This window comes from Bufo gargarizans, chromosome 3, assembly GCF_014858855.1.
Source record: "Bufo gargarizans isolate SCDJY-AF-19 chromosome 3, ASM1485885v1, whole genome shotgun sequence".
Classification (NCBI taxonomy): domain Eukaryota; kingdom Metazoa; phylum Chordata; class Amphibia; order Anura; family Bufonidae; genus Bufo; species Bufo gargarizans.
The window spans coordinates 494,369,625-494,394,315 of NC_058082.1; the positions used below are offsets into that span (position 1 = coordinate 494,369,625).

Genomic DNA, 24,691 nt, shown 5'->3' on the forward strand with positions numbered 1-24,691 from the left:
AGTTGGGGCAGTGTGTCGCTCCACAGCAAAAGCAGGATTGAAGCGCTCTCCACACTCCAATATGAAGGAGATCCCAAACACAACCTGGACTTGTAGCTAAATACGATACAGTTCCAGCCTGCAGCAGTCCAGATTTCTTGTTCATGACACTACTGCAAACAAAGGCGATGGTGGCTTGCTGTCAATGGCATGACACTTAATGGGCGCCGTGACACCAAATTTCCTTCTGCTAAGGGCATGGAAATGGTCTGAGCAGAGACAAAGGTGCTACCTGTGTCTTGATGGTGAACAACGAAACTGTGGGAGAGCTGGTCAGTGGATTAAACAATCCTCTCTACTCGTGCCCTCACATAACTACTGCTCCCAACATTCCTTAACATGTAGGTCAGAACAGCCTAGATGCCAAGCAATTCTTGGAAATGACTAGCCTGCTTCAACTTAATCCTATGATGTGCTCCCTCTCAAAGTCAGCCAACTGGCCAGAACATCTTCAAGTGTGTATAAGACGCATGTCTAGCAGACAATGATCTCCTACCAAGAGGTACATTACCCAAAAGTTGCCTCTGACAGATGTTTTATAGGATAACAAGGGAAGCACTATTACGCCCTCTTGTGGAAATCCCCATTGTCTAATCAGACCACGCCTGTAATCATTACATACCTGCCTGAGTTTTGCAGCAATCCGACATTTCTACCTGGGTGCGTTATTTTACTGACTGTGTGAAAGTTGCTTTCGTAGATGATTGACTGAGGTGGCCCCTCTCGATCAAAATAAAAGGGAGCCACATGGCCTTCATTGCTTACATGGGCTAACACACAACAAGGCGGAGGTCATGCTCAAACGAGAGCTAGGGCCCCTCCATTGTGCTGATTGGCAGAAGTCTTTCAGGTTGAACCGCCACAATCAAAAACGAATGGCCTATCATAAGGATGTATATACAAGCCATGTCTTATTACCAACATCTGGCGTGTTGTGAATGCTATATCCATGTTCCAAACTCTAATGGAAGACTTCCCAGAAGATTTTAAAAGCAGCAAAGCAGACCAACTGCATATTGAAGGGGTTATTCCAAACTGGACAAACACTATCCACATGCCATATTACTACAAAGAAGCACTCCTACTACATATCCTCTTCAGTAAAATGTGTGCTTGCTTGGAAGGAGACATTAACTACTTCATTTATTTATCAGAATGGTAGACATATGAGATAAGGTGGTGAATACGGTGGCAGATATTTTTCCGGTCTTGTCAGTAATTTCACTGAAGAACACTGCAATCATCCTCTCTTCAGCTGAAATTGCTGCTGAGGTTGCATTCACCTGTATATGTAGGTCAAATATTACCCATGTCCTGTTATCTCAAGGTACAACAATTTAGGATTTCTAAGGCCTCACTTACACGACCATGTCCATCTAGGGGGAACATATCACTCACCTGAATCAAAGATCTCATGTTTGCAAAGTGTGTGTCCATGGCACCTCCATTTGGAAAGTTTTGACTCATTCTCTTCATGAGTTGGGTAAAACAGCTGTATGCCATTAAATCTATAGACAGAATATATCAGTAGTTACTACCTACATGACACATGGAAGCTCAGAACACATATACTGACCTCCTATTAAAAATGTACAGTCGTGGCCAAAAGTTGTGAGAATGACACAAATATTAGTTTTCACAAAGTTTGCTGCTAAACTGCTTTTAGATCTTTGTTTCAGTTGTTTCTGTGATGTAGTGAAATATAATTACACACACTTCATACGTTTCAAAGGCTTTTATTTCGACAATTACCGTATTTTTCGCCGTATAAGACGCACCGGCGTATAAGACGCACCTAGGTTTTTGGGGAGGAAAATAAGAAAAAAAATATTTTTAACCAAAAGGTGTGCTGTGGGTTTGGAACTAGGTGGTCTGTGGATGGCACTATTACTGGGGATCTGTGGATGACGGACACTGTTATGGGGGGATCTGTGGATGACGGACACTGTTATGGGGGGATCTGTAGATGACGGACACTGTTATGGGGGGATCTGTGGATGACTGACACTGTTATGGGGGGATCTGTGGATGACGGACACTTATGGGGGGATCTGTGGATGACGGACACTGTTATGGGGGGAACTGTGGATGACGGACACTGTTAGGGGGGAACTGTGGATGACAGACACTGTTATGGGGGGATCTGTGGCTTTCACTGTTACAGGGGGATCTGTGGCTGGCACTGTTACAGGGGGGGATCTGTGGATGGCACTGTTATACATGTGTCATCCACAGACCCTCCCAGCCCATAACTGTGCCATCCACAGATCCCCCGCCACTCCTGTATACTAATATAATATGTCTTATTCAATTAATAGTTATTAAATATGCCTCTTTATTCCTAAAAGTACCTTAAATCCTAAGCGCTTCAGTACAATGCCGGCAGGCCGGCGCGTCACTCACTGACGTCACTTGCCTGCGCCGCCTGCTTCATTCATAAAGTAGGCGGCGCAGGCACGTGACATCAGGGAGTTACGCTGCCGCCCGCCCGGCCTGCATTGTACGGATGAGCTTAGGATTTAAGGTACTATTAGGCATAAAGGGGCATATTTAATAATCATTCATTGAATATGACATATTTTATTAGTACACCGGAGCGGCGGGGCGGGCCTTTAGTACAGTGACTGCACCGCCCCGCCGCTATTGCCGGCCCCAGCTCCTCCTCCCAGTCCCTCCCCGAGTCCTCGCTCTCTTTACATCGCTGCCAGCGATGTAAAACTGAGTGCATTCGCCGTATAAGACGCAGGGGCATTTCTCCCCCATTTTGGGGGAAGAAAAAGTGCGTCTTATACGGCGAAAAATACGGTACATGACATTTATGCAAAGAGTCAGTATTTGCAGTGTTGGCCCTTCTTTTTCAGGACCTCTGCAATTCGACTGGGCATGCTCTCAATCAACTTCTAGGCCAATTCCTGACAGATAGCAACCCATTCTTTCATAATCACTTCTTGGAGTTTGTCAGAATTAGTGGGTTTTTGTTTGTCCACCCGCCTCTTGAGGATTGAACACAAGTTCGGGATTAAGATCTGGGGAGTTTCCAGGCCATGGACCCAAAATGTCAATGTTTTGGTCCCCGGGCCACTTAGTTATCACTTTTGCCTTATGGCACGGTGCTCCGTCGTGCTGGAAAATGCATTGTTCTTCACCAAACTGTTGTTGGATTGTTGGAAGAAGTTGCTGTTGGAGGGTGTTTTGGTACCATTCTTTATTCATGGCTGTGTTTCTGGGCAAAATTGTGAGTGAGCCCACTCCCTTGGATGAGAAGCAACCCCACACATGAATGGTCTCAGGATGCATGACACAGGACTGATGGTAGCGCTCACCTTTTCTTCTCCGGACAAGCCTTTTTCCTGATGCCCCAAACAATCGGAAAGAGGCTTCATCGGAGAATATGACTTTGCCCCAGTCCTCAGCAGTCCATTCACCATATTTTCTGCAGAAGATCAATCTGTCCCTGATGTTTTTTTTTAAGAGAAGTGGCTTCTTTGCTGCCCTTCTTGACACCAGGCCATATTCCAAAAGTCTTCGCCTTACTGTGCGTGCAGATGCGCTCACACCTGCCTGCTGCCATTCCTGAGCAAGCTCTGCACTGGTGGCACTCCGATCCCGCAGCTGAATCCTCTTTAGGAGACGATCCTGGCGCTTGCTGGACTTTCTTGGACGCCATAAAGCCTTCTTAACAAGAATTGAACCTCTTTCCTTGAGGTTCTTGATGATCCTATAAATTGTTGATTGAGGTGCAATCTTAGTAGTTACAATATCCTTGCCTGTGAAGCCATTTTTATGCAACGCAGTGATGGCTGCACGCGTTTCTTTGCAGGTCACCATGGTCAACAATGGAAGAACAATGATTTCAAGCATCACCCTCCTTTTAACAGGTCAAGTCTGCCATTTTAACCCAATCAGCCTGATATAATGATCTCCAACCTTGTGCTTGTCAACATTCTCACCTGAGTTAACAAGACGATTACTGAAATGATCTCAGCAGGTCCTTTAATGACAGCAATGAAATGCAGTGGAAAGGTTTTTTTGGGATTAAGTAAATTTTCATGGCAAAGAAGGACTATGAAATTCATCTGATCACTCTTCATAACATTCTGGAGTACATGCAAATTGCCATTATAAATTGCTATTGCTATTATAAAAAAAGTAGCAACTTTTACAATTTCCAATATTTATGTAATTCTCAAAACTTTTGGCCACGACTGTACACTGGTATTATGCATTTTACAACATGGATTTAAAAATATGTTCTAAACATTGTGAGATTTGGCAATACATTTCATCTTTTCAATTCAAAGGCTGAAATTTGCTATAATGCTGCAGTAAAATGGATCGGATAATTCTGGCATGCCGCTACTAGTATAGCCAAATATAATGCATCATGATTTCTGATGTGAAAGGGGTTGTCCGAGGGAGATAACTTTGTTTATTTAAAAGGTCCAGATAGGGTTAAAAAAATATAAAAAAATAAGCAATAGCTAACTGATCCCCCGCCACTGACATTCTGATGCTGTACACCCAGGAAATAACGGTAAATACCTGCTCAGCCAATCACTGGCCACACCGGTGACCTGCCTCAGCCAGCAGCTGGCTGAACAAGCCATTTCCTCTATGTTGAGCAGAGCCAGGAAGTAAAGGGCAGCATCGGTGGGGGATCATTGAGGTGAGTATGGATTTGTTTTTTTATATTTAACCTGTTCTGAACCCCCTTATCCCACCCAATAACCCCTTTAACCATAAACAGAGTATAAGGAGATTGGGTATTCATCGGACATGCTATGCCAAGCTTCATAGCGGAACGGGCACAAGTAGGAGTAGCGATGTATGCTCCTGCCTGTACATCACTCACAGCAGCCCTATAGTGGGATCCATATACCAGTACACCGCTGACTTGTTAGTGGTGTACAAGTGTACAGATTTCAAAGCGTTATAGGCACCTGAACTTTAATGCAAATGTAGTAAGGAAAATGTGAATAAAACAAGTGTATTACAAGAAATCATTTTTTGATATTTAGAATAGTTTTAAAAAGGACCTTTCACCCCTCCTGACATGCCTGATTTAATAGTTTCATGCATTTCCCATGTAATAACAATTCTGGAGCATCTATTCTTATGGTTCTATGTTGAGCTATTCCTTTATTACTTCTACCAAGTTATGAATGAACTTCTAGCAGTCTGCAGTAAGGGTACAGAAGGGTGGTAACAAGTTGGGGGGGTGTACCTGCACAGACTAAAAAAAAAAAGGGGGAATGATTGGATAGAGTCAGTCTGTGCATGTACACCCCCCCCCCCCAACTGGTTACCACCCTTCTGTACCCTTACTGCAGACTGCTAGAAGTTCATTCATAACTTGGTAGAAGTAATAAAGGAATAGCTCAACATAGAGATATAAGAATTGATGCTCCAGAACTGTTATAACATGGGGGATGCATGAAGTCTTTTAAAACAGGCATGTCAGGTGCGGTGACAGGTCCTCTTTAATAAAGTAGATTTAAAAGTTTTGGTACACTTCAAAGAAAATAATGATTTTGTGGTCCGTATTCCTCGGATTATTTTTCTTACTTTTGGATTTTAGCATTCTTTCAAATGCCTCACACATTTTGTTCATGGCATGTGGCTAGCTTACACATTAGGTGTGTTTAGCACAATTTACTTACCATTATCTAAAACCACCATTAATGGAGCCAGCAGGTCACACATTCCTTGAACATAACCTACATCCAGGTGCTCCCACACATAGCTGTATGAGAGATAAAAAGCAGCAGGATCCAGTTATTAGATATTTTCCACACTGGCACTACAATAACCCTTCGATCCGACTAATATCTATGTTCCAAAAAACAGGTAAAAACCTTCTTTTATGCCTGTGTATCATCTTGCATAAAATAAGCCACAAAATACATTTTTAAGATACAGACTGACAATGCAAAAAAAAATTAAAAAAGACCAAAAACGGTGTCAAGAGTTTGTATGTCAGGCTTTCTGAAGTATTCTAATGTTAATGTCACTTTTGTGTACTTTTGGCCTTAAAGTAACCTTCCAGCTCAAGAAAAAAAATAAGCATATTAACTGGGAACACTTACTTAGTGCCCTCATCTTTTATGCTGCAGATCCACTAATTCCTGGGTTCCACTTCTGCCGTCCAAGATGGCCGATCCACTTATCACACTACCTGATGCCTTCTGTGCATTTGGAAGCACAAGACACTTCCTGCTGCTCTTGGATTGGCCAGCACTGCTCATGTGAACAGTGCTGGCCAATCCAAGAGCAGACCCGGACAGGAAGTTCACTGGGGTACTGGTGCACAGTATGCACTAGCTGGTCTGAGAAGCTGTGCAGCCGTCTTGGATGGCAGAAGAGGAGCCCAGGAATTGGCGGATCTGCAGCTGAAAAAGAGGGCACCAGGGTTGCCAACCGTCCGCAAATTTACTGACAGTCCGCAAAAACGGAGTCTTTCTTCTGCCATCCATAGCGTCTGGCAGAAAAAAAAAAAAAAAACTGTCCGTGATTCTGTGCCACGAACCCCTGATGCAGAGTGCAGAGAGATGGAGAAGCCGCTGGCCACTGTGCTGGAGATCAGAAGTGGAGGAGGTCAGGAGGAGGCGTTCCACCAGCCACCAAAGAAAGCACAGCTATCTTTCCCGTGTCGGATGCTTTCCTGTGCAGTCTGATACCCGCTATCTCTGGTGCTCCCATTGAAATGAATGGAGTGGCGGTGTGTATTTAAAAGGGGCTGCAGGTGATACGGAGCCCCCATTCTCATGATTGGTGGGGGTCCTGACAGTAGGATCCACACCAATCTGATACTTATCCCCTAGGCTGTGGATAGCGGATAACTTTGTATAACCGGAAGACCCCTTTAATGCAGTGCAGCTCCAGGCCACAGGTGTGGTGTGGTGAAAAGTGGCATTGTTTGTCGGTTCATCTGTACACTGTCCGCCCCATCTTGCAGGTCGCTGTCCGCCCTATCTTGCAGGTTAATGCCCGACCCATCTTGCAGGTCACTTTCCGCCCCATCTTGCAGCTAGCTGTCCGTCCCATCTTGCAGGTCACTTTCCGCCCCATCTTGCAGCTAGCTGTCCGTCCCATTTTGCAGGTCACTGTCCGCTCCCTTCTTGCAAGTCACTGTCTGCCCTGTCTTGCAGCTGAAGACTGATTTATGATAATATGCTAGTATTTACTTGTTGATATACTGCAGCCTGTACTGCAAATACCTCTATATAGTTATAGTATGAATGCTGTTCCTATGTATACACCTAAATACTGCTCCTGCCTCAATATACTGCACTCTGTGTGTATACAGAGAGAGGAGCAGTATGTATGTGTACAATATATACAGTGGATATAAAAAGTCTACACACCCCTGTTAAAATGTCAGGTTTCTGTGCTGTAAAAAAATGAGACAAAGATAAATAATTTCAGAACATTTTCCACCTTTAATGTGACCTATAAACTGTACAACTCAATTGAAAAACAAACTGAAATCTTTTAGGTGGAGGGAAGAAGAAAAAACTAAAATAATGTGGTTGCATAAGTGTGCATGTAGGGGATGTAGCTGTGTTCAGAATTAAGCAATCACATTAAAAATCATGTTAAATAAGAGTCAGCATACACCTGCCATCGTTTAAAGTGCCTCTGGTTTCCCCAAATAAAGTTCAGCTGCTCTAGTTGGTCTTTCCTGAAAGTTTCTTAGTCGCATCCTACAGCAAAAGCTATGGTCCACAGAGAGCTTCCAAAGCATCAGAGGGATCTCATTGTTAAGAGGTATCAGTTAGGAGAAGGGTACAAAAGAATTTCCAAGGCATTAGATATACCATGGAACACAGTAAAGACAGTCATCATCAAGTGGAGAAAATATGGCACAACAGTGACATTACCAAGAACTGGATGTCCCTCCAAAATTGATGAAAAGACGAGAAGAAAACTGGTCTGTGAGGCTACCAAGAGGCCTACAGCAACATTAAAGGAGCTGCAGGAATATCTGGCAAGTACTGGCTGTGTGGTACATGTGACAACAATCTTCCGTATTCTTCATATGTCTGGGCTATGTGGTCGCAAGACAAAAGCCTTTTCTTACGAAGAAAAACATTTTGCAAAAACACATCTGAAGTCTCCCAAAAGCATGTGGGAAAAGGTGTTATGGTCTGATGAAACCAAGGTTGACCTTTTTGGCCATAATTCCAAAAGATATGTTTGGCGCAAAAACAACATTGCACATCACCAAAAGAACACTGTACCCACAGTGAAGCATGGTGGTGGCAGCATCTTGCTTTGGGGCATGTTTTTCTTCAGCTGGAACTGGGGCCTTAGTTAACCTAGAGGGAATTATGAACAGTTCCAAATACCAGTCAATATTGGCACAAAACCTCCAGGCTTCTGCTAGAAAGCTGAACATGAAGAGGAACTTCATCTTTCAGCATGACAACGACCCAAAGCATACATCCAAATCAACAAAGGAATGGCTTCACCAGAAGAAGATTAAAGTTTTGGAATGGCCCAGCCAGAGCCCAAACCTGAAAATCTGTGGGGTGATCTGAAGAGGGCTATGCACAGGAGATGCCCTCGCAATCTGACAGATTTGGAGTGTTTTTGCAAAGAAGAGTGGGCAAATCTTGCCAAGTCAAAATGTGCCATGCTGATAGACTCATACCCAAAAAAACTGAGTGCTGCAATAAAATCAAATGGTTCATCCACAAACTATTAGTTTAAGGGTGTGCACACTTATGCAATCATATTATTATTTTTTTATTTTTTTTCTTCCCTCTACCTAAAAGATTTCAATTAGTTTTTCAATTGAGTTGTACAGTTTATAGGTCATATTAAAGGTGGAAAAAGTTCTGAAATGATTTATCTTTGTCTCATTTTTTTACATCACAGAATCCTGACATTTTAACAGGGGTGTGTAGACTTTTTATGTAGACTTCCACTGTAGATGTAAGAGCACCCTATATATGTATGCAGATGTAGGAGTAAATATATAGCAGTGAATGTTTGGTTCTGATAGAGGGATCTGGGGGCATCCTACGTACTACCTGTGATTTGGGGTGAGGTGTTTTGTGGGTATGTGCTAAATAAGGAGGTGGGGAATGTGTCTGTAAAAAATGTTGGCTGTCCGTGAATTTTGCCTCAGTTGTCCAGAAATAACGCATGACAAGGTTGGCAACCGTGGAGGGCACCATGTAAGTGTTCTGTTCGTTTCCCAGTTATTGTGACTTTCTTTTTTTAACCAGGGGGTCGCCTTAATTTCAACAATGCTTTCTGGGAGATTTAAAGAGTCACTGTACTTTCATAAAATTTAATTGAATAGAGAGTGGTGCAACTGGCAAATTTCTGAATCACTTTATTTAAAAAATATGTCTGCATCCATCTAAAAAAAAGCTGTAAAGTCATGGCCACTATGGTTCTCACTTCTACCTTATTTGCAGTCCACTGCCTTTTGTTAGGTAAGGAGCGTCCCGAGTAACAGATGACTGAGAGGAAGTAGGACATGTCAGAGCTAGCTGAGATTGTGAGCCTGATAAAACAACTGTTTCTACACTGTCTCTGAACATCACAGGAGCATCCTGTCTTAATGTGTGATTGATGTGTTATTTATCCCTCCTTATATGTTCTCTGGGCTCCAGAGCTGAAAACAAGCATAGTGGGAAGTAAAGAATAGAATATCATAACAGTACATTGCTGACAGAAGGTGAGACACCTACTGCTTCTGAGTGAAATGCATCTAGTAGTGCAGCTGAAACAGGGAAAAGTATGGCTGGAAAAAACATTTGTGAAGCCCAAACATTACTGCTCCTTCACAGTTATGATTGCACAAAGAAACAGCTATTATGTAAACTTTTTTTTTTTTTAACTCAGGTACGTCTTAAGCACATGAGATATCAATATGTATGTGTTTTAGTGAGTTATAACACTGACAATGCTGGGAATTGTGCTGTGTGCTGATGAGGATTAACAGGCTAAAACTGAAATGTCTTAAAGAGGACCCTTAATGCGATTTTATTAAGGGAGATATATACCTGTACTTGCAGGGTTAAGCCCCCCCCCTCCCCCGGTGATGCTGCCACCCTGCTTGATTTTTTTAAAATATGCCTCCTATGCCCTGCTGTGCCCCACCAGATTTCTCCCGCTCAGATCAGAGCAATCAGGAGGAGACTGATGCTTTCTCCGTGACCGTCTCCTTCTCCTCTGGCTGTAGCGCTGTCCTATCGAAGCGCAGAGCATACTGAGTGGGAGAAATCTGCCAGGGCACAGCGGGGCATAGGAGGCATATTTTAAAAAATCAAGCAGGGTGGCAGCATCAGCAGGGGGAACCCTGCAAGCACAGGTATATATTTCCCTTAATAAAAACGTATGAAAGGTCCTCTTTAAAATACGTGCTGTATGTCAATAATTTCCTGAGACATGCTTGAAATATGCTATAGGTGGGTCCTCACTAACAGGGGTATTACTTTTTATGATAATGATGTTGTACAGGATTATAAAAATATGTCTGTTCTCAATTATGGTATAAAATGTTCACTATTTACTAGTATTTCCAAAGGAACACTGTATTTTTTCTTATAGGGTAGAACAAAACAATATTTTACATGATAAATATAGAAAGATGAAGATGCCCAGGAGTTATGTACCTGCACATGATGTTTCGAAGCTTTTCTAAATTATCCGGAGTGAAGTACCAGTAATTCCTATCACATCGCTGGACGTCTTTATCAATTCGATGTAAGTTTAAGGCAATAGTGTCCAACAATTCTATCTAATAGAGAGAGCACAACCTTAAAAAATACACCACAACACTGAGTACAAGCTATACAAATATGAGAATTGCAGTATTAATAGCAAATCAAACTGGCCACTCTAGCGGAGCATGTCTAGCACCACTTACTGTGTACGACGTAGGGCACATGGATGAGATGTCTTCAGAATTATTTAAATACTCTAGCTGGGTACATAGCTGCTCTTCACATATAGAGTCCTGCATCTTGAGAACTCCCTTGGTTTTTCGTGGACCTAAACTCATTTCTGTCCTATCAGACTCTGTGCTTGATTCTTCTTCCTCGAAGCATATACTTTGCTGATCATCAATGCTGGAAAGGATCCCAGAGGTCACAGAGTAATTTCGAGAAGACGGAAGACCAGAATCTGGAGAGTCAAACTCCACTGACTGCTGTGGTTCAGCTGCCACCATGGCAGATGGAGTACCAGCTACAATGGTGACTGTAGAATTTTTATCGTTCCGACATTTCAGATCTCTGTCTGTCATATCTATATCTTCTGTAGACATAAAAACCTGTAAATACATAAATATTATTAGATGTGAAGTAGGGATTAAAGAGAGATTTTTAGAGCTAGTTATGATAATAGACAAGCTCAGACTGGGTTTCTTGGGCCCACTAGACAAAATCTTTCTCCACCCTCATCCTCCATCTATACTGAACATGTGCATGTCATCCCTAAGAACTTAATGTCAAGTGATTAGGTACAAAGCCATCTCAAAATTGCATTGACTTCTTGTGGACCCTTGAGGCCTTGTTACAACTGGTGGGCCAGTCTGACACTGCTAATAGGGCTAAGCATCCATGTCCATGGGCTGACACTCAGGGCGATGATTGGGAACTAACTGTTCATTTCCTATCATCGCTACTACGATCGTTCATCCCCATACAGACTCATTCATTGCAAACTTTTACAAGGGACAATTTACATTTCATAGGAATGTTTGTTCCTAATAATGGGGCCAATCCTTGGCTCATGTAAAAGGGCTTTTAGTCTATATTACCAGCAGACTGGTACTAAAACAAAAGTGCATGTGATTTTTTTTCCATGCGACTTTTTTTTTTCTACCTGAAGAGATTTATTAGACATAAATAAAAGTAAAATGTGAATGCAGGGATCTGCAGTTAGAGGCACGGCCAGCAAGTAATTGAATTACCTCAGGCCCAGTGGATTTCGAAGCCCTATCACCTACATAACTATACAGAAGTAATATCCCTTTTTATTTAATTGTAAATTCAATACCATTATAGTGATATTATACTGAATGCATAGGACTACTTGTGAAAAACCCCACCCTCCACAAAGCAATCAGTTTCTGCAGCTAGTGATACTCTCGATTTCATGCTCCAGATGGTTTCCTGTCAGGTCTTGGGCTTACTAGAACATCCACTAGTCCTGATATGACCGTGGCCACAGATTATCAAACAATGATATTTTTAGCGTTGCAGCAATAAACCTTGGCGAGTAGCCCCATCCATTTATTATCAATAGAGACACAATATTTTGAACAATTTCTATAAAAATTCATTCTAAAAAGTAATAACAATGCTGGATCTCCATCTATCATAAACTGCAGAATATAAATTACTAGGGATAGTTCATCTATAATATATATATATTTACTTGAATGAAATGTCACTGAATGAGATTTATTTCTATGATGAATTCCGCATATTACTACATTTGTATTTCAATTTCACAGAACAGGAGAATGAAAATGAAATCACAGCCCCCAGTAGTAGTCAACAGGTCTGGAGAACGTTAGTAGGTTCATATAAATAATGCACTGCCTATTTGTACCTAAAGTATAATACAGTATTTCCACTGTTTTTAAAAGTGCTTTTCCACCAACCCATACACAAAAAAAGAAAATCTGTTTGAACCTGACGATTTTGGCTGGACCTGTTGACTATCTTTTGTGTAGGGAGCCTCCCAGCTATCACCTGAGAGATGATGTTGGGGTAAAGATGGATAGGGTATGTTGAGGTGTCAGGCACAAGCTTACTTCCCTGTCCCCATTAGCAACACATCAATTCTTGGCTGGGCCAAGCCTGTTTGTGTATGGAGATGTCAGGAGGAACAGTTGTCAGACGACAGATATTAAATGTGTATGGGCACCTTAAAGGGGTTGTCCAGGAATACTTAATTTCTAACAGGTATCGGCAGCCGCCCTTCCCTACTGAAAGGATTATACTTACCTGCTCCCTGCCACTCCAGTCCTCCTCGCTGGCTCCCTCGTCTTCATCCTCTAGTGTAGGGTTTATTTTCTTCCTTCCCAGCATGGTTATCTGATCCTCTTTAGCCAACCACTGGCTTCAGCAGTGACATGTCTCTTGTGGACACATCAACGCTGCAGCCAACAGTTGGCTGAAGAGAATCAGGTGACCATGCCCATGCTGGTAAGGAAGAAAACAAACCCTGGACTGGAAGATGAAGATGCGGGAGCCAGTGAGGAGGACTGGAGCGGTGAGGAGAAAAACCCCAAAACAACCAAAAGCAGCTTAAAAATGACCAGAAAACAGAACCAGCCTATGATGAATTCCTCCCTTGATAGATAAAGCTAACCTAACAGCACAAGTGCTGAACTTGGGAACAAAGCTACAGAGGAAAGAAAGTTATCCTCTTCTGGGAGTAGAGCAACGCCATCAGCGCATGAGCAGTACAGATTCCTTCTGCCGGCAAGCACCGATCCCTGGGGTGAACGTGCAGTCGCGAGAATACAGGGCCAGGTGAGATTACATTGCTCACAGCAAAATATTCGGAAGCTCACCAGAATAGAGCACGACCAGATACCATCCCATAGCTATTAAAACCTAATAAATATGCTGATGGTCGGCGCACAGGAAGTCAACATTATTTATTTATTATTATCATCTCTATAAAAGCACCTATAATAAAATAATCAGTACAATTGTATTGTATTGTTTGATACAATTGTACTGATTATTTTATTATAGGTGCTTTTATAGAGATAATAAATAAATAATTTTGAGATTACATTGCTGCTTCATGGTCCTGTCACTCAAAGTGGTAGGGGGTGCATCAAGCAGGGAAAGTGAGCGGAGCTTAAGGTGCACTAGGATGCAACGGTGACACCCCTGTTGAACCAAGGAACTAATTTAATCGAGGTGGAGCAAAATGCGTTGAAATAAGCTGGCAAGTGCACATCTGAAAAGTCATTTGGATTGATATGCAGATATATGGTGACAGATTCTCTTTAAACATGCATTTTATGCAATAATAAGAAGGACATAGGTTAAACCAGAGGGTGAATTTACAGGTGGCAGATTTGTTGTGCTTTCCTCTGGAGCTGCTTTTCAGTTGCAGAAATATCTACAACAAATCTGCGGTGTAAGAATTCAACCAAAAGGTACATCAATATGGGACAGGTCCAGTGTGAAACTGCAGGACTTCTGCAGCAGCAAAATCCACACCATTTGTTGCAGAATTCATAGCGTAAATGCTGAAGGTTTCATTGCAAAGGGGGAAATTCGCGAAGGAACTTTGCAGCATAAATTTTTACTACGGAGATTTTTGATGGCGTGTGAATGAGATTTTGTAAAATATCATCCACTTCGCTGTTACCGTTTTTGTGGCAGATTTTCAGCATGCAAATCCGCAACAGAAAATCCACACTGTACATATGCCAAAACATTACTGATGCCAGTAATTCTAGTGATTTCCAGGCCTTACACACATCATATGCTGGATTAAAAAGTCCTGAAGAAATACAATGTTAATCCATTCTATAGCTATACAGTGTCTTACATCATTACTAATGGTAGAGTCCCGGTGAATCAGACGTTGAACGTGGCTGTCGATACTACTACCAGAGGATAGCTTGGCATAAATGGCCGAGTGGGATTCCTTCTCCCGCAGCTTGACTATCACCTCGCAGGCTTTCCACTCCGCCATCACTTTTTGGTACCTGGAAGCGATGGCTTCATCAACCTTTGGTTAAGAACAGAAACAGTTTTTCAATCCAATAACTGAAAAAAATAGCAGTGATTATAAAAATCAAATCTAAAAAGAATGTTGTATGTGATAACTTTTGCAATGATAATTATAAAATGAGTAATTGTATGCCAGTCGGACTTAGGCTGGGGTTACGCACAGAACTTTTGTAGCATCACTTTTTGTTGCACAATAGATGCAGTCCATAGGAATATATCAAATTAGATATGTAACCGAGACAAGACCTTTATATGCCCCCTCACCCATGCATTAGGCGAGTTTCACACCAGCATTAAAACTATCCGACAGGCTGATCTGGCAGAGGCGTAGCCGGGTACTGCCTTTCCCTGACAGAACACATTGACTGTAAAGGCACCTGGTGGGGATCCGGACGGACAAAAACTGATGCAAGCATTATAGTTAATGGAGTCTGACGGTGCTCCTCCGGCCCTGTCTATGGCAGATACTATGAACTCCGGCAGGCTGTTCCTCTGCCAGATTGTTTTAATGCTGGTGTGAAACTACATGATCAAGCAATTCATTTGATAGGGAAGGGCAGCTGCAACTTCCCACAGAGAAGGTTTTCCAAGACTTCAACTTAATATTGGGATTGTCTTGCTGAGATGTACATGAACCTTTTGTGAGGCTGCTTTGCAACTGCCAAAGTGTATATTAGTTAAAAAAACATGGGGGGGGGGGGGGGGGGGGAGAGGAAGGAGTAAAATCAGGGAATTTTTTAAAGTCAGTTTTGAAGGAGCCACATTTATGAAATTAGTAGATTTGATAAATCCAGTGCAGCTTTAAAGGCAATGCATACCTTTGGGGGCATTTTTTAAAATGTATTATTGCATTGTAGTTATTTTGAGCTAAAAATCTTTTTTTCAATTGGTCTTTATTAAAAATATGGAATTCTTTTGTGTGTACATAGCTCAGATGCTCTAGTAACTGCCTGTGGATTTTCTCTTTTCCGTCATTTGGGGAGCTGATGGACTCCTTATCTCTGCTCTCTGACATTAAACACTCATTATAGCTCAGTTCTTATCTTAGTGATAAGAATGTGGCTTAAATAAGTGTTTATGTCCTCTTAGTAGTTTAGAAGACCGCACAAAGTGAAAGTAGGATGCACACAGCTAGAAAAACTGTTAATCCTTTGTGACAGAAAGGCTCAATATTTTTTAAATATGATTTTTTAGCACAAACTGAGTAAAATGCCATCAAAAACAAAAATTGCCTCCAAAAGTGTACATAGCCATTAAGTCTAACAGCTCTGTCTTGAGATGTCACTAAACTTTCTACTGGAATAAGATTAGATCTGACTGAATAGGGTTTTCTGGGAATAAATAGTTTCTATCTAATGTCTGCAGACTTTCTCCCTAAATAGAATATTCATATTTACCTGCTCCCCAATGCTCCGATCCGCTGTGCTGGCTCCCGCATTTCCATGTTACAGTCCCCAGACGGTATAGATCCGACACGTCATGGGCATGGTCACATACTCCACTGCAGCCAATAACTGGCCTCAGTGGTGATTGTGCTGATTGTGCCCACATCACTGCTGAAGCCAGTTAGTGACTGCAGAGGGGAATGTGACCATGCCCATTATGTGCCGGATGTAAAAAGTCTGGGGACTGGAACATGGACATGCGGAGGCCAGTGTGCAGGACAAGAGCAGCGGAAGCAGGTAAGTATGAATCTTCTCTTTACAGAGGCAGACTGCGGGCATTAGATAAAAAGTCATTATTCTCGGAGAACCCCCTTGAAATAAACTCAAGAAGCTAACTATGGCCACTTTCCCACGCACTTTTCACTTCTGGAGTGAGTGGTATAAAAATGTATATGGCAGGGCTGAATAGGAATATGTCAGTTATTAGCGTAAATGACAAAATACAATGAAATACAGAAGTATTCCAGTGTATTATTTGAGCTATCAGAAGTATGCATGTCCCCTAGTGAGACATGAAATAAAAAATGTAAGGAGTAAAAAAAATTTAAAGATAGCCTTTTCACTTGCAAAAAAAAACTAGTTGCGTCCGAAATAATACAAAAATTCTAGAATTAATTTTTTTTCTTGTTTATTCCATTTCCCAAAAATGTAATAAAAGATGTTCAAAAAGTCATATACTCCAAAATAACATCCATGGAAACTAACTCATCCCGCAAGAAACAAGCCCTAATACAGCTCCATCAACAGTAAATAAAAACATTATGGGTCTTTAAATGCAGTAATACACAAAAAGAAAATTCAAGAATAAGTTTTAATTGTGCTAAAGTAGAAAAAAACCAAAAAAAAAACTGTATGCATTTGGTATTGGTGTAAGACCTGCACAATAAAGTTATGTCACTTATATTCCATGATAAACAGCTTAAAAACAAAACCCAAGAAACAATGTCCGAACCGTTTTGGATTTTTCATGCTATCATCCCCAAAAAACAATATTAAAATACAATTTAAAAAAAACAACTCAGCCCCCAAAAAACAAGCCTCATACTCATATGATGATGGAAAAATAAAAAAAAGTTAGAGCTGTTGGAATCAAGAGATAAAATGGAAAAAAATGCAGTGTTGTTAAGTAACAAACTAGGGGGTCCCTATGGGGTGAAGTTATTCATTAAGATGTACCGTACAACAGTTTTATAAGCTATGAAGAATGGAAAAAAATACTCACTCGGTCCATTTCTTTCTTAGTCATGCCAAACTTGTAATGCCCAAGTAGAAAAGGCCACACTTCTTTGCGAATATCATGTTCCACTCCTCCATAATAGACCAGCCTCAGCAGCTCCAGTTCTTTGTAATTCTGAGATATAAAACAAAGTACCTTGAGCGTATTCCTACCTAAGCATACTCCTGGGCTCATATAGAACCTTTTTTATATTAGAGATCTTTTTCTGTTCAAGGCATTTACCAAGCATCTAGTGCAGCAGACTTACCGATGGTCTCCTGGTGGGCCATACCATACTTTAATCACACAGGGTGCAGACCATCTCATTCTCAGCTCTCAAATATGACAGACCATCCCTCCTTTAGTCCTATTGCAGTAGGTGCCAGTCCAAAATTCCTATATTGCCTACAGAAGTGTCCAGCCTTAACTTTTTGCAAATTTCATTAAAGGGGGTTATCCCATGATTAATATAAAGAATGAAGATCAGACATCATATAGCACATGACAATCTCTTTCTAACAAAGCTAGAACCAGCCCTGTGCCTCGCATGGATTCAAAGATCATTAATTCGTTGTTCTGCTAGATTTATATCAAGCTGGCACCTCAAGGGGAGTGTCTTTTCTGCTGGAGCTAAGGGAGCGTGCCCATGCTCTACCTATCACAGCTCAGAAGGCAGTGGACGGGTGAAACTGAGCATGTGCGGCCATCTTAGTGAGAAGGACAAAGAAATAAGAAAAAGAACAAAGAACAGGTGGCACTATACAGATACATTATATTGAATAGCTCAGTGGCTATACAAAATCTTTAATTACATGCAATTAAAAAAGTATTCAGATCCAGGTGCTGGTTTGAAAACTGTACAATATTTCTGATTATATAAAATCAATACATTATCATGAAATGCTACTAAAACACTGAACAAGCTGCAATTCATGTCCCAACCACTGGGTGGCCACACATAGACACATACAGTTGCAAGAAAAAGTATGTGACCCCTTTGGAATGATATGGATTTTTGCACAAATTGGTCATAAAATGTGATCTGATCTCCATCTAAGTCACAACAATAGACAATCACAGTCTGCTTAAACTAATAATACACAAAGAATTAAATGTTACCATGTTTTTATTGAACACACCATGTAAACATTCACAGTGCAGGTGGAAAAAGTATGTGAACCCCTAGACTAATAACATCTCCAAGAGCTAATTGGAGTGAGTGTTTTAGCCAACTGGAGTCCAATCAATGAGATGAGATTGGAGGTGTTGGTTACTGCTGCCCTGCCCTATAAAAAACACACACCAGTTCTGGGTTTGCTTTTCACAAGAAGCATTGCCTGATGTGAATAATGCCTCACACAAAAGAGCTCTCAGAAGACCTACGATTAAGAATTGTTGCATAAAGCTAGAAAGGGTTATAAAAGTATCTCCAAAAGCCTTGCTGTTCATCAGTCCACGGTAAGACAAACTGTCTATAAATGGAGAAAGTTCAGCACTGCTGCTACTCTCCCTAGGAGTGGCCGTCCTCGAAAGATGACTGCAAGAGCACAGCGCAGACTGCTCAAAGAGGTGAATAAGAATCCTAGAGTGTCAGCTAAAGACTTACAAAAGTCTCTGGCATATGCTAACATCCCTGTAAGCGAATCCACGATACGTAAAACACTAAACAAGAATGGATTTCATGGGAGGATACCACAGAGGAAGCCACTGCTGTCCAAAAAAAACATTGCTGCACGCTTACAGTTTGCACAAGAGCACCTGGATGTTCCACAGCAGTACTGGCAAAATATTCTGTGGACAGATGAAACCAATGTTCGGTTGTTTGGAAGAAACACACAACACTATTTGTGGAGAAAAAGAGGCACAGCACACCAACATCAAAACCTCATCCCAACTGTGAAGTATGGTGGTGGGGGCATCATGGTTTGGGGCTGCTTTGCTGCATCAGGGCCTGGACGGATTGCTATCATCGAAAGAAAAATGAATTCCCAAGTTTATCAAGACATTTTGCAGGAGAACTTAAGGCCATCCGTCAACCAGCTGAAGCTCAACAGAAGATGGGTGTTGCAACAGGACAACGACCCAAAGCATAGAAGTAAATCAACAACAGAATGGATTAAACAGAAGAAAATACGCCTTCTGGAGTGGCCCAGTCAGAGTCCTGACCTCAACCCGATTGAGATGCTGTGGCATGACCTCAAGAAAGCGATTCACACCAGATATCCCAAGAATATTGCTGAACTGAAAAAGTTCTATAAAGAGGAATAGTCAAGAATTACTCCTGACCGTTGTGCACGTCTGATCTGCAACTACAGGAAACGTTTGGTTGAAGTTATTGCTGCGAAAGGAGGTTCAACCAGTTATTAAATCCAAGGGGTTCACATACTTTTTCCACCTGCACTGTGAATGTTTACATGGTGTGTTCAATAAAAACATGGTAACATTTAATTCTTTGTGTGTTATTAGTTTAAGCAGACTGCGATTGTCTATTGTTGTGACTTAGATGAAGATCAGATCACATTTTATGACCAATTTGTGCAGAAATCCACATCATTCCAAAGGGTTCACATACTTTTTCTTGCAACTGTATATGATAAACAACTCCTGACAAATCATATTTGTTTTCAAAACTGGTCATCTAAAGCCACACATCTCGGGATATGTAGAGACAAGAGGAAAAACAAGGAATATCTGTATAAGGCCTCATGCACACGCCTGTTGTGTGTTTGCAAAACACGGAAGGCATCCGTGTGTTCCGCAATTTGCTGAACAGCACGGACAGCCATTGATATAACTGCCTATTCTTGTCCGCAAAACGGAGAAGAATAGGACAGGTGATATTTTTTTTTGCGGACCACGGAACGGAGCAATGGATGCTGACAGCACACGGAGTGCTGTCCGCATCTTTTGCGGCCCCATTAAAGTGAATGGGTCCACATCCAAGCTGCAAAAACTGCAGCTCGGATGCGGACCAAAACAATGGTCGTGTGCATGAGGCCTAAGTCATACCACTCTTTTCATTGAGGGGGACACAGAGGAGAGCATTTTCAACATATACCCTATGGAATCCTGGATAATCTAATACAAAATGGGGTTAAATCGTGTGAGCACCATTGAGAATGGAGTCTGCTCCTGTTGTCCATACAGTAAGCTGTTGCTAGTATTTCAACTTAGCTCTAAACAGCTTATATTCCCAGGAGAAGTATCCTTAGAATAGGCCATCAATATGACATAGTTCTTGGTCAGACATGCAGGATACCCACAATGGATGGAGTCAGAAGCAGATAGCTCTATCTACTGTATAGTGGCCGTGCCCCCATAGTAGAGATTGAGAGCTGAGCTGCAATACCTGAGAATGGCCACTACACTGTGTACGGCGCTGTAGGCTTCCGACCCTATCCACTGTGTTTGTTTCTGTGGTCAGGGCTCCACCAAGCAGCTGATCACTGGGGTGCTGGACCCACACCAATCTGATAGTGATGGCCCATCCTATCCAGAACAGATTTTTTAAAACAAAATTACACAGCCAGCAACAATATAATAATGTGGCAAATTCATCTAGTCAGAAAAGGAGTGTAAAGCACAGAATGATTTACGACCTGTGTGCAACTGTGTGCTGAAGTTTAGATTTTAACTTGGAAATGGAACTGCAAAAAAAGTAAATGCTAAATGTTTAGAGATTTCAAAGCAAAGTCAATGTGAGGCCCCACAGATTGTGTTTCTAAGAGGCAGGAAATGCTGACACATGGACGCCCTTTACAGTTTGCACTGGCCAAGAGAGAACACACATTGTTATATTATCACGTACTGGGGGTATTGAATCAATAACGGAGGGGCAAATTATCAGGTAAAATCCCATCAACTGGTTGATCATAATTAGAAAATCATCCGTCTCATAAAGAACTCCCTTTTTAAAGGGGTATTACAGTTTCATGAAATTGACGACCTATCCTAGGTAGAGGTCATCAAATTCACACTGGTGTAGGGCTGACTCTTGGCACCCCCCCGATCACCTGGCATGCAGGTAAACAGTGATGAGGATGCAGCTCTCGTACTAGCGCCACAGCCCCTTCAAGCAGGTGATCTGCGGGGGTGCTGAGAGTCGGACCTCCACCAATCTGCAATTAACGACCCGTCCTGAGGATAGGTCATCAACATCACAAAACCAGAATACACCTTTAAAGGGAACCTGTCATCAACTTTATGCTGCCAATACTAACGGGTGAGTTGATTTTAGCGGTGTGTTATTTAGAAGTTAAAACGAAGTAGTTGCCGAGAACCAACATCACAATCGTTGCAGACTGGGCCTGGAAAAGAGTCCCGGCCACCTGAGAAGAGTCCTGGTTATCCATGAATCCCTGCTCTCCCTGCCCACCTGCTGATGACTGACAGTCTTCTACCTAGTTTTCTCGCTTTCTCTCTAGGAGAGAACTGCCAATCATCAGTAGGTGGGTGAGAGAGCAGGAGATTATGAATAACCATGACTCTTCTCAGGTAGATTTGACTCTTTTCAAGGCCTGTGCGGCAATTATTATGATGTTGGTTCTCGGCAACCACTTACCTTGAACTGATGTGTGACACACTGGTTCCCTTTAAATATATTCTGTATTTGCTGTATGTGAGAAGTGGACATATCTTATATACAATACACATGCAGGCATACCCATGTGTGCTTGAAGGAGTTCTCTGAGATTTATGTATTGATGACCCATCTGTAGGATAGGTTATCAATATTACATCGACGAGCCTCCGACTCCTGACACCCCCGCAGTGCCAGGCACTAGAACTACACAACTCTATCCACTGGTAGTGGTCATGCCTTGTTACTTCAGCGCTGCTTCCATTCAACGTTAAGATTATGCCAATTATTTTTTATTGTATTTTAAATATGATAAATATGGAAAAGGTCTTTTTTATTTTTAAGAATTGTATTTTTAATGTTTTTTTTTGCATTTTAACATTTTTAGTTTTTTTTTTAGTCCTCTTAGGGAGCTTGAACATGAAATTGCTTGTTTGCTTGTGCAATATACTGCAATATCTCTGTATAGCAGTGTCCTGTGATTTTACTGGTATCCTGTAATATAAGTCCTAACATGGTAGGACTAGGTGTCAGGACAACTGCTTGGGTTATCCCTCCCTCTGTCTAACTTCTTAGATGCCATGGTCACTAATAACAAAAATGTTGTATTCATGCCTTTTCTCCCATGCCACTTCCAGTGTTGCGCTCTGGTTCTGCGGCGCTGATGTCATCTTCCTGGCAGTAGCAGTGACATTCCGTGCATTCCAGAGGAAATAAATGTGCAGGAACAGCACACAACGGTCCGTACTTCTTACAGGAAGATTCCGTGCATACCAGGTCACCATGCAGCCAATTATATATACAGGATGTGACTGCTGAGGCCCTTGATTGACTACAGGATGGTTTGTACGGGACGTCACTGCTGCAGTCAAGGAACAAACACTGGCTGGGAGGACTGGATCGCAATGCTGGAAGCATAATGGGAAAAATAGGTGAGGCAGCGGGGGAGAAGGTGGTGAGAATGCCTTTTTTTGTTATTTTATGACATTTGCTGCTGTCCCCATTTTTTATTATCTTGGATAACCCCTTTAAGTGAAACCCTGAAATACCAGTACAGTCGAGCTAAGCAGTCTGGACTCTAGACTGAAACATTGTATGGTAAAGATGTGTGCAGCAGCTGCTGATGTATGGAGCTCACAGAGCGCTGCCTAGACTAGATACAACTGTATCCACGAGTGTTCTGTCACCAACCAAATCTGCAAAATGAGGAGGAACTGCAGAACTTTTCATCTATACAGTGATTAAATCATTATTTATTTATATGAAAGTGGAGACAAAGAACTGTAATGTAAGATAGACATAATTTACCTTCATGTCCTTCTGATATTTGCTCCACACTTCTTTGGTTAAGCCACCAGATGCATCAGTGGGTTTGTCAGGTGGAATTATTGAGTGATGGACAAGGGCCGAGAGATGTGTTCGTACCGTAGACAGATGGCGACAGTATGCAAGCCCTGCAGAGAAGAAGCACAGGAAGAAACCTAAGAACATGATGCCGAGTACCTGATAATTAAGGAGACCCCATCACCTCTCCTGACATGTCTGCAGCATCTTTTCATATGACTCTATGTTGTGCCAATACTCTTTTATTCCTGCTAGAAGTTATGAACTAATTGCCAGCAGGTTGCAAAGAAGGTCTGCAATAAAGGGGCAGCTGGCTGTTACCAGTTAGGGGGTGTGTCCCTGCACAGTCTGACACTAGCCAACCAGTGCTGCCAATGTCAGACTGCAGGGACACACCCCCTAACTGGTAACAGCCAGCTGCAACTTTATAGCAGACTGCTGGCAATGCGTTCAGGAGCTTCTAGCAGGTACTGTATATTAGAGGAATGGCACAACATAGAGTTATATGGAAAGATGCTCTGAAATTGTTATTTCATGGGGGAAAAGTATGTCATGAGAGGTGACAGCTCCTTTTTAAATTAGTGCACACTAAAGCTTTATTTTACTTGTTTACCCAGATGTAAATGAAAGTTCATGGGCGCTAAAATATCAAATAGGATAATTTGTTGGCCATTAAAAAATATTGAAATTTTACTTCTAAAAAGGGGCACATATGTGGAGGGGGTTCTTAAATAGACCATTATGTATTAGACTGGACTACTACAAATTCAATCCAATAGCTAACACTTACAGCTCCTCCACGCTCCTGTCTGGGATGCAGTTTGTAGGAGCAGCCAACTGAACCAAAGGGAGTCCACTACTGGACTTCCATAATGTGGTCAGTCAGCCTATAGGAAGGGACAGCACAGACACATGGATCATGGAATTTGGGGGGATTTCAAAGTCCAGCAAGTGTGGAACGTGAAATATTTTTATGTCGTAGAATTTAACTGATGGTGGGTCACAGCTAAGGGCTCCTGCACACAACCGTATCTGTTTTTGCGGTCTGTAAATTGCAGATACCGGCTTAGAGCCTGCTGCCATGTTTTGTTCCTCCTGCAGAAATGTCCTATCCTTGTCTGCAGAACGGACAAGAATAGTAGATGTTCTATTTTTCTACAGGGCTACAGAACGGACTTACAGACTTTTTTTGTGGCCCCACTGAGATGAATTGGTCCACATCCGATGCGCAAAAAATGTGGATTGGATGCGTACTAAAGCTACAGCCCTGTGCATGAGCCCTAACTGGTAACTGCCAGAAATTAACAACACTTGGACCCATGTACTGGACCAGTGAGAC

General features: G+C 41.9%; 1 protein-coding gene across 2 annotated transcripts in view; it reads right to left on the minus strand.

The window, feature by feature from the left end:
* Positions 1-24,691, minus strand: part of SGSM2 (small G protein signaling modulator 2) — a 393,993-nt gene that overhangs the window by 18,570 nt on the left and 350,732 nt on the right. For both annotated transcript variants that reach the window (XM_044286961.1, XM_044286963.1), the window contains 7 exons: positions 23,317-23,462; positions 17,436-17,564; positions 14,584-14,766; positions 10,925-11,329; positions 10,671-10,795; positions 5,700-5,782; positions 1,438-1,547 (listed from right to left, as the gene is read on the minus strand). In XM_044286961.1, the coding sequence (XP_044142896.1) occupies positions 1,438-1,547; positions 5,700-5,782; positions 10,671-10,795; positions 10,925-11,329; positions 14,584-14,766; positions 17,436-17,564; positions 23,317-23,462 (1,181 nt within the window). The remainder of the gene's footprint in view (positions 1-1,437; positions 1,548-5,699; positions 5,783-10,670; positions 10,796-10,924; positions 11,330-14,583; positions 14,767-17,435; positions 17,565-23,316; positions 23,463-24,691) is intronic.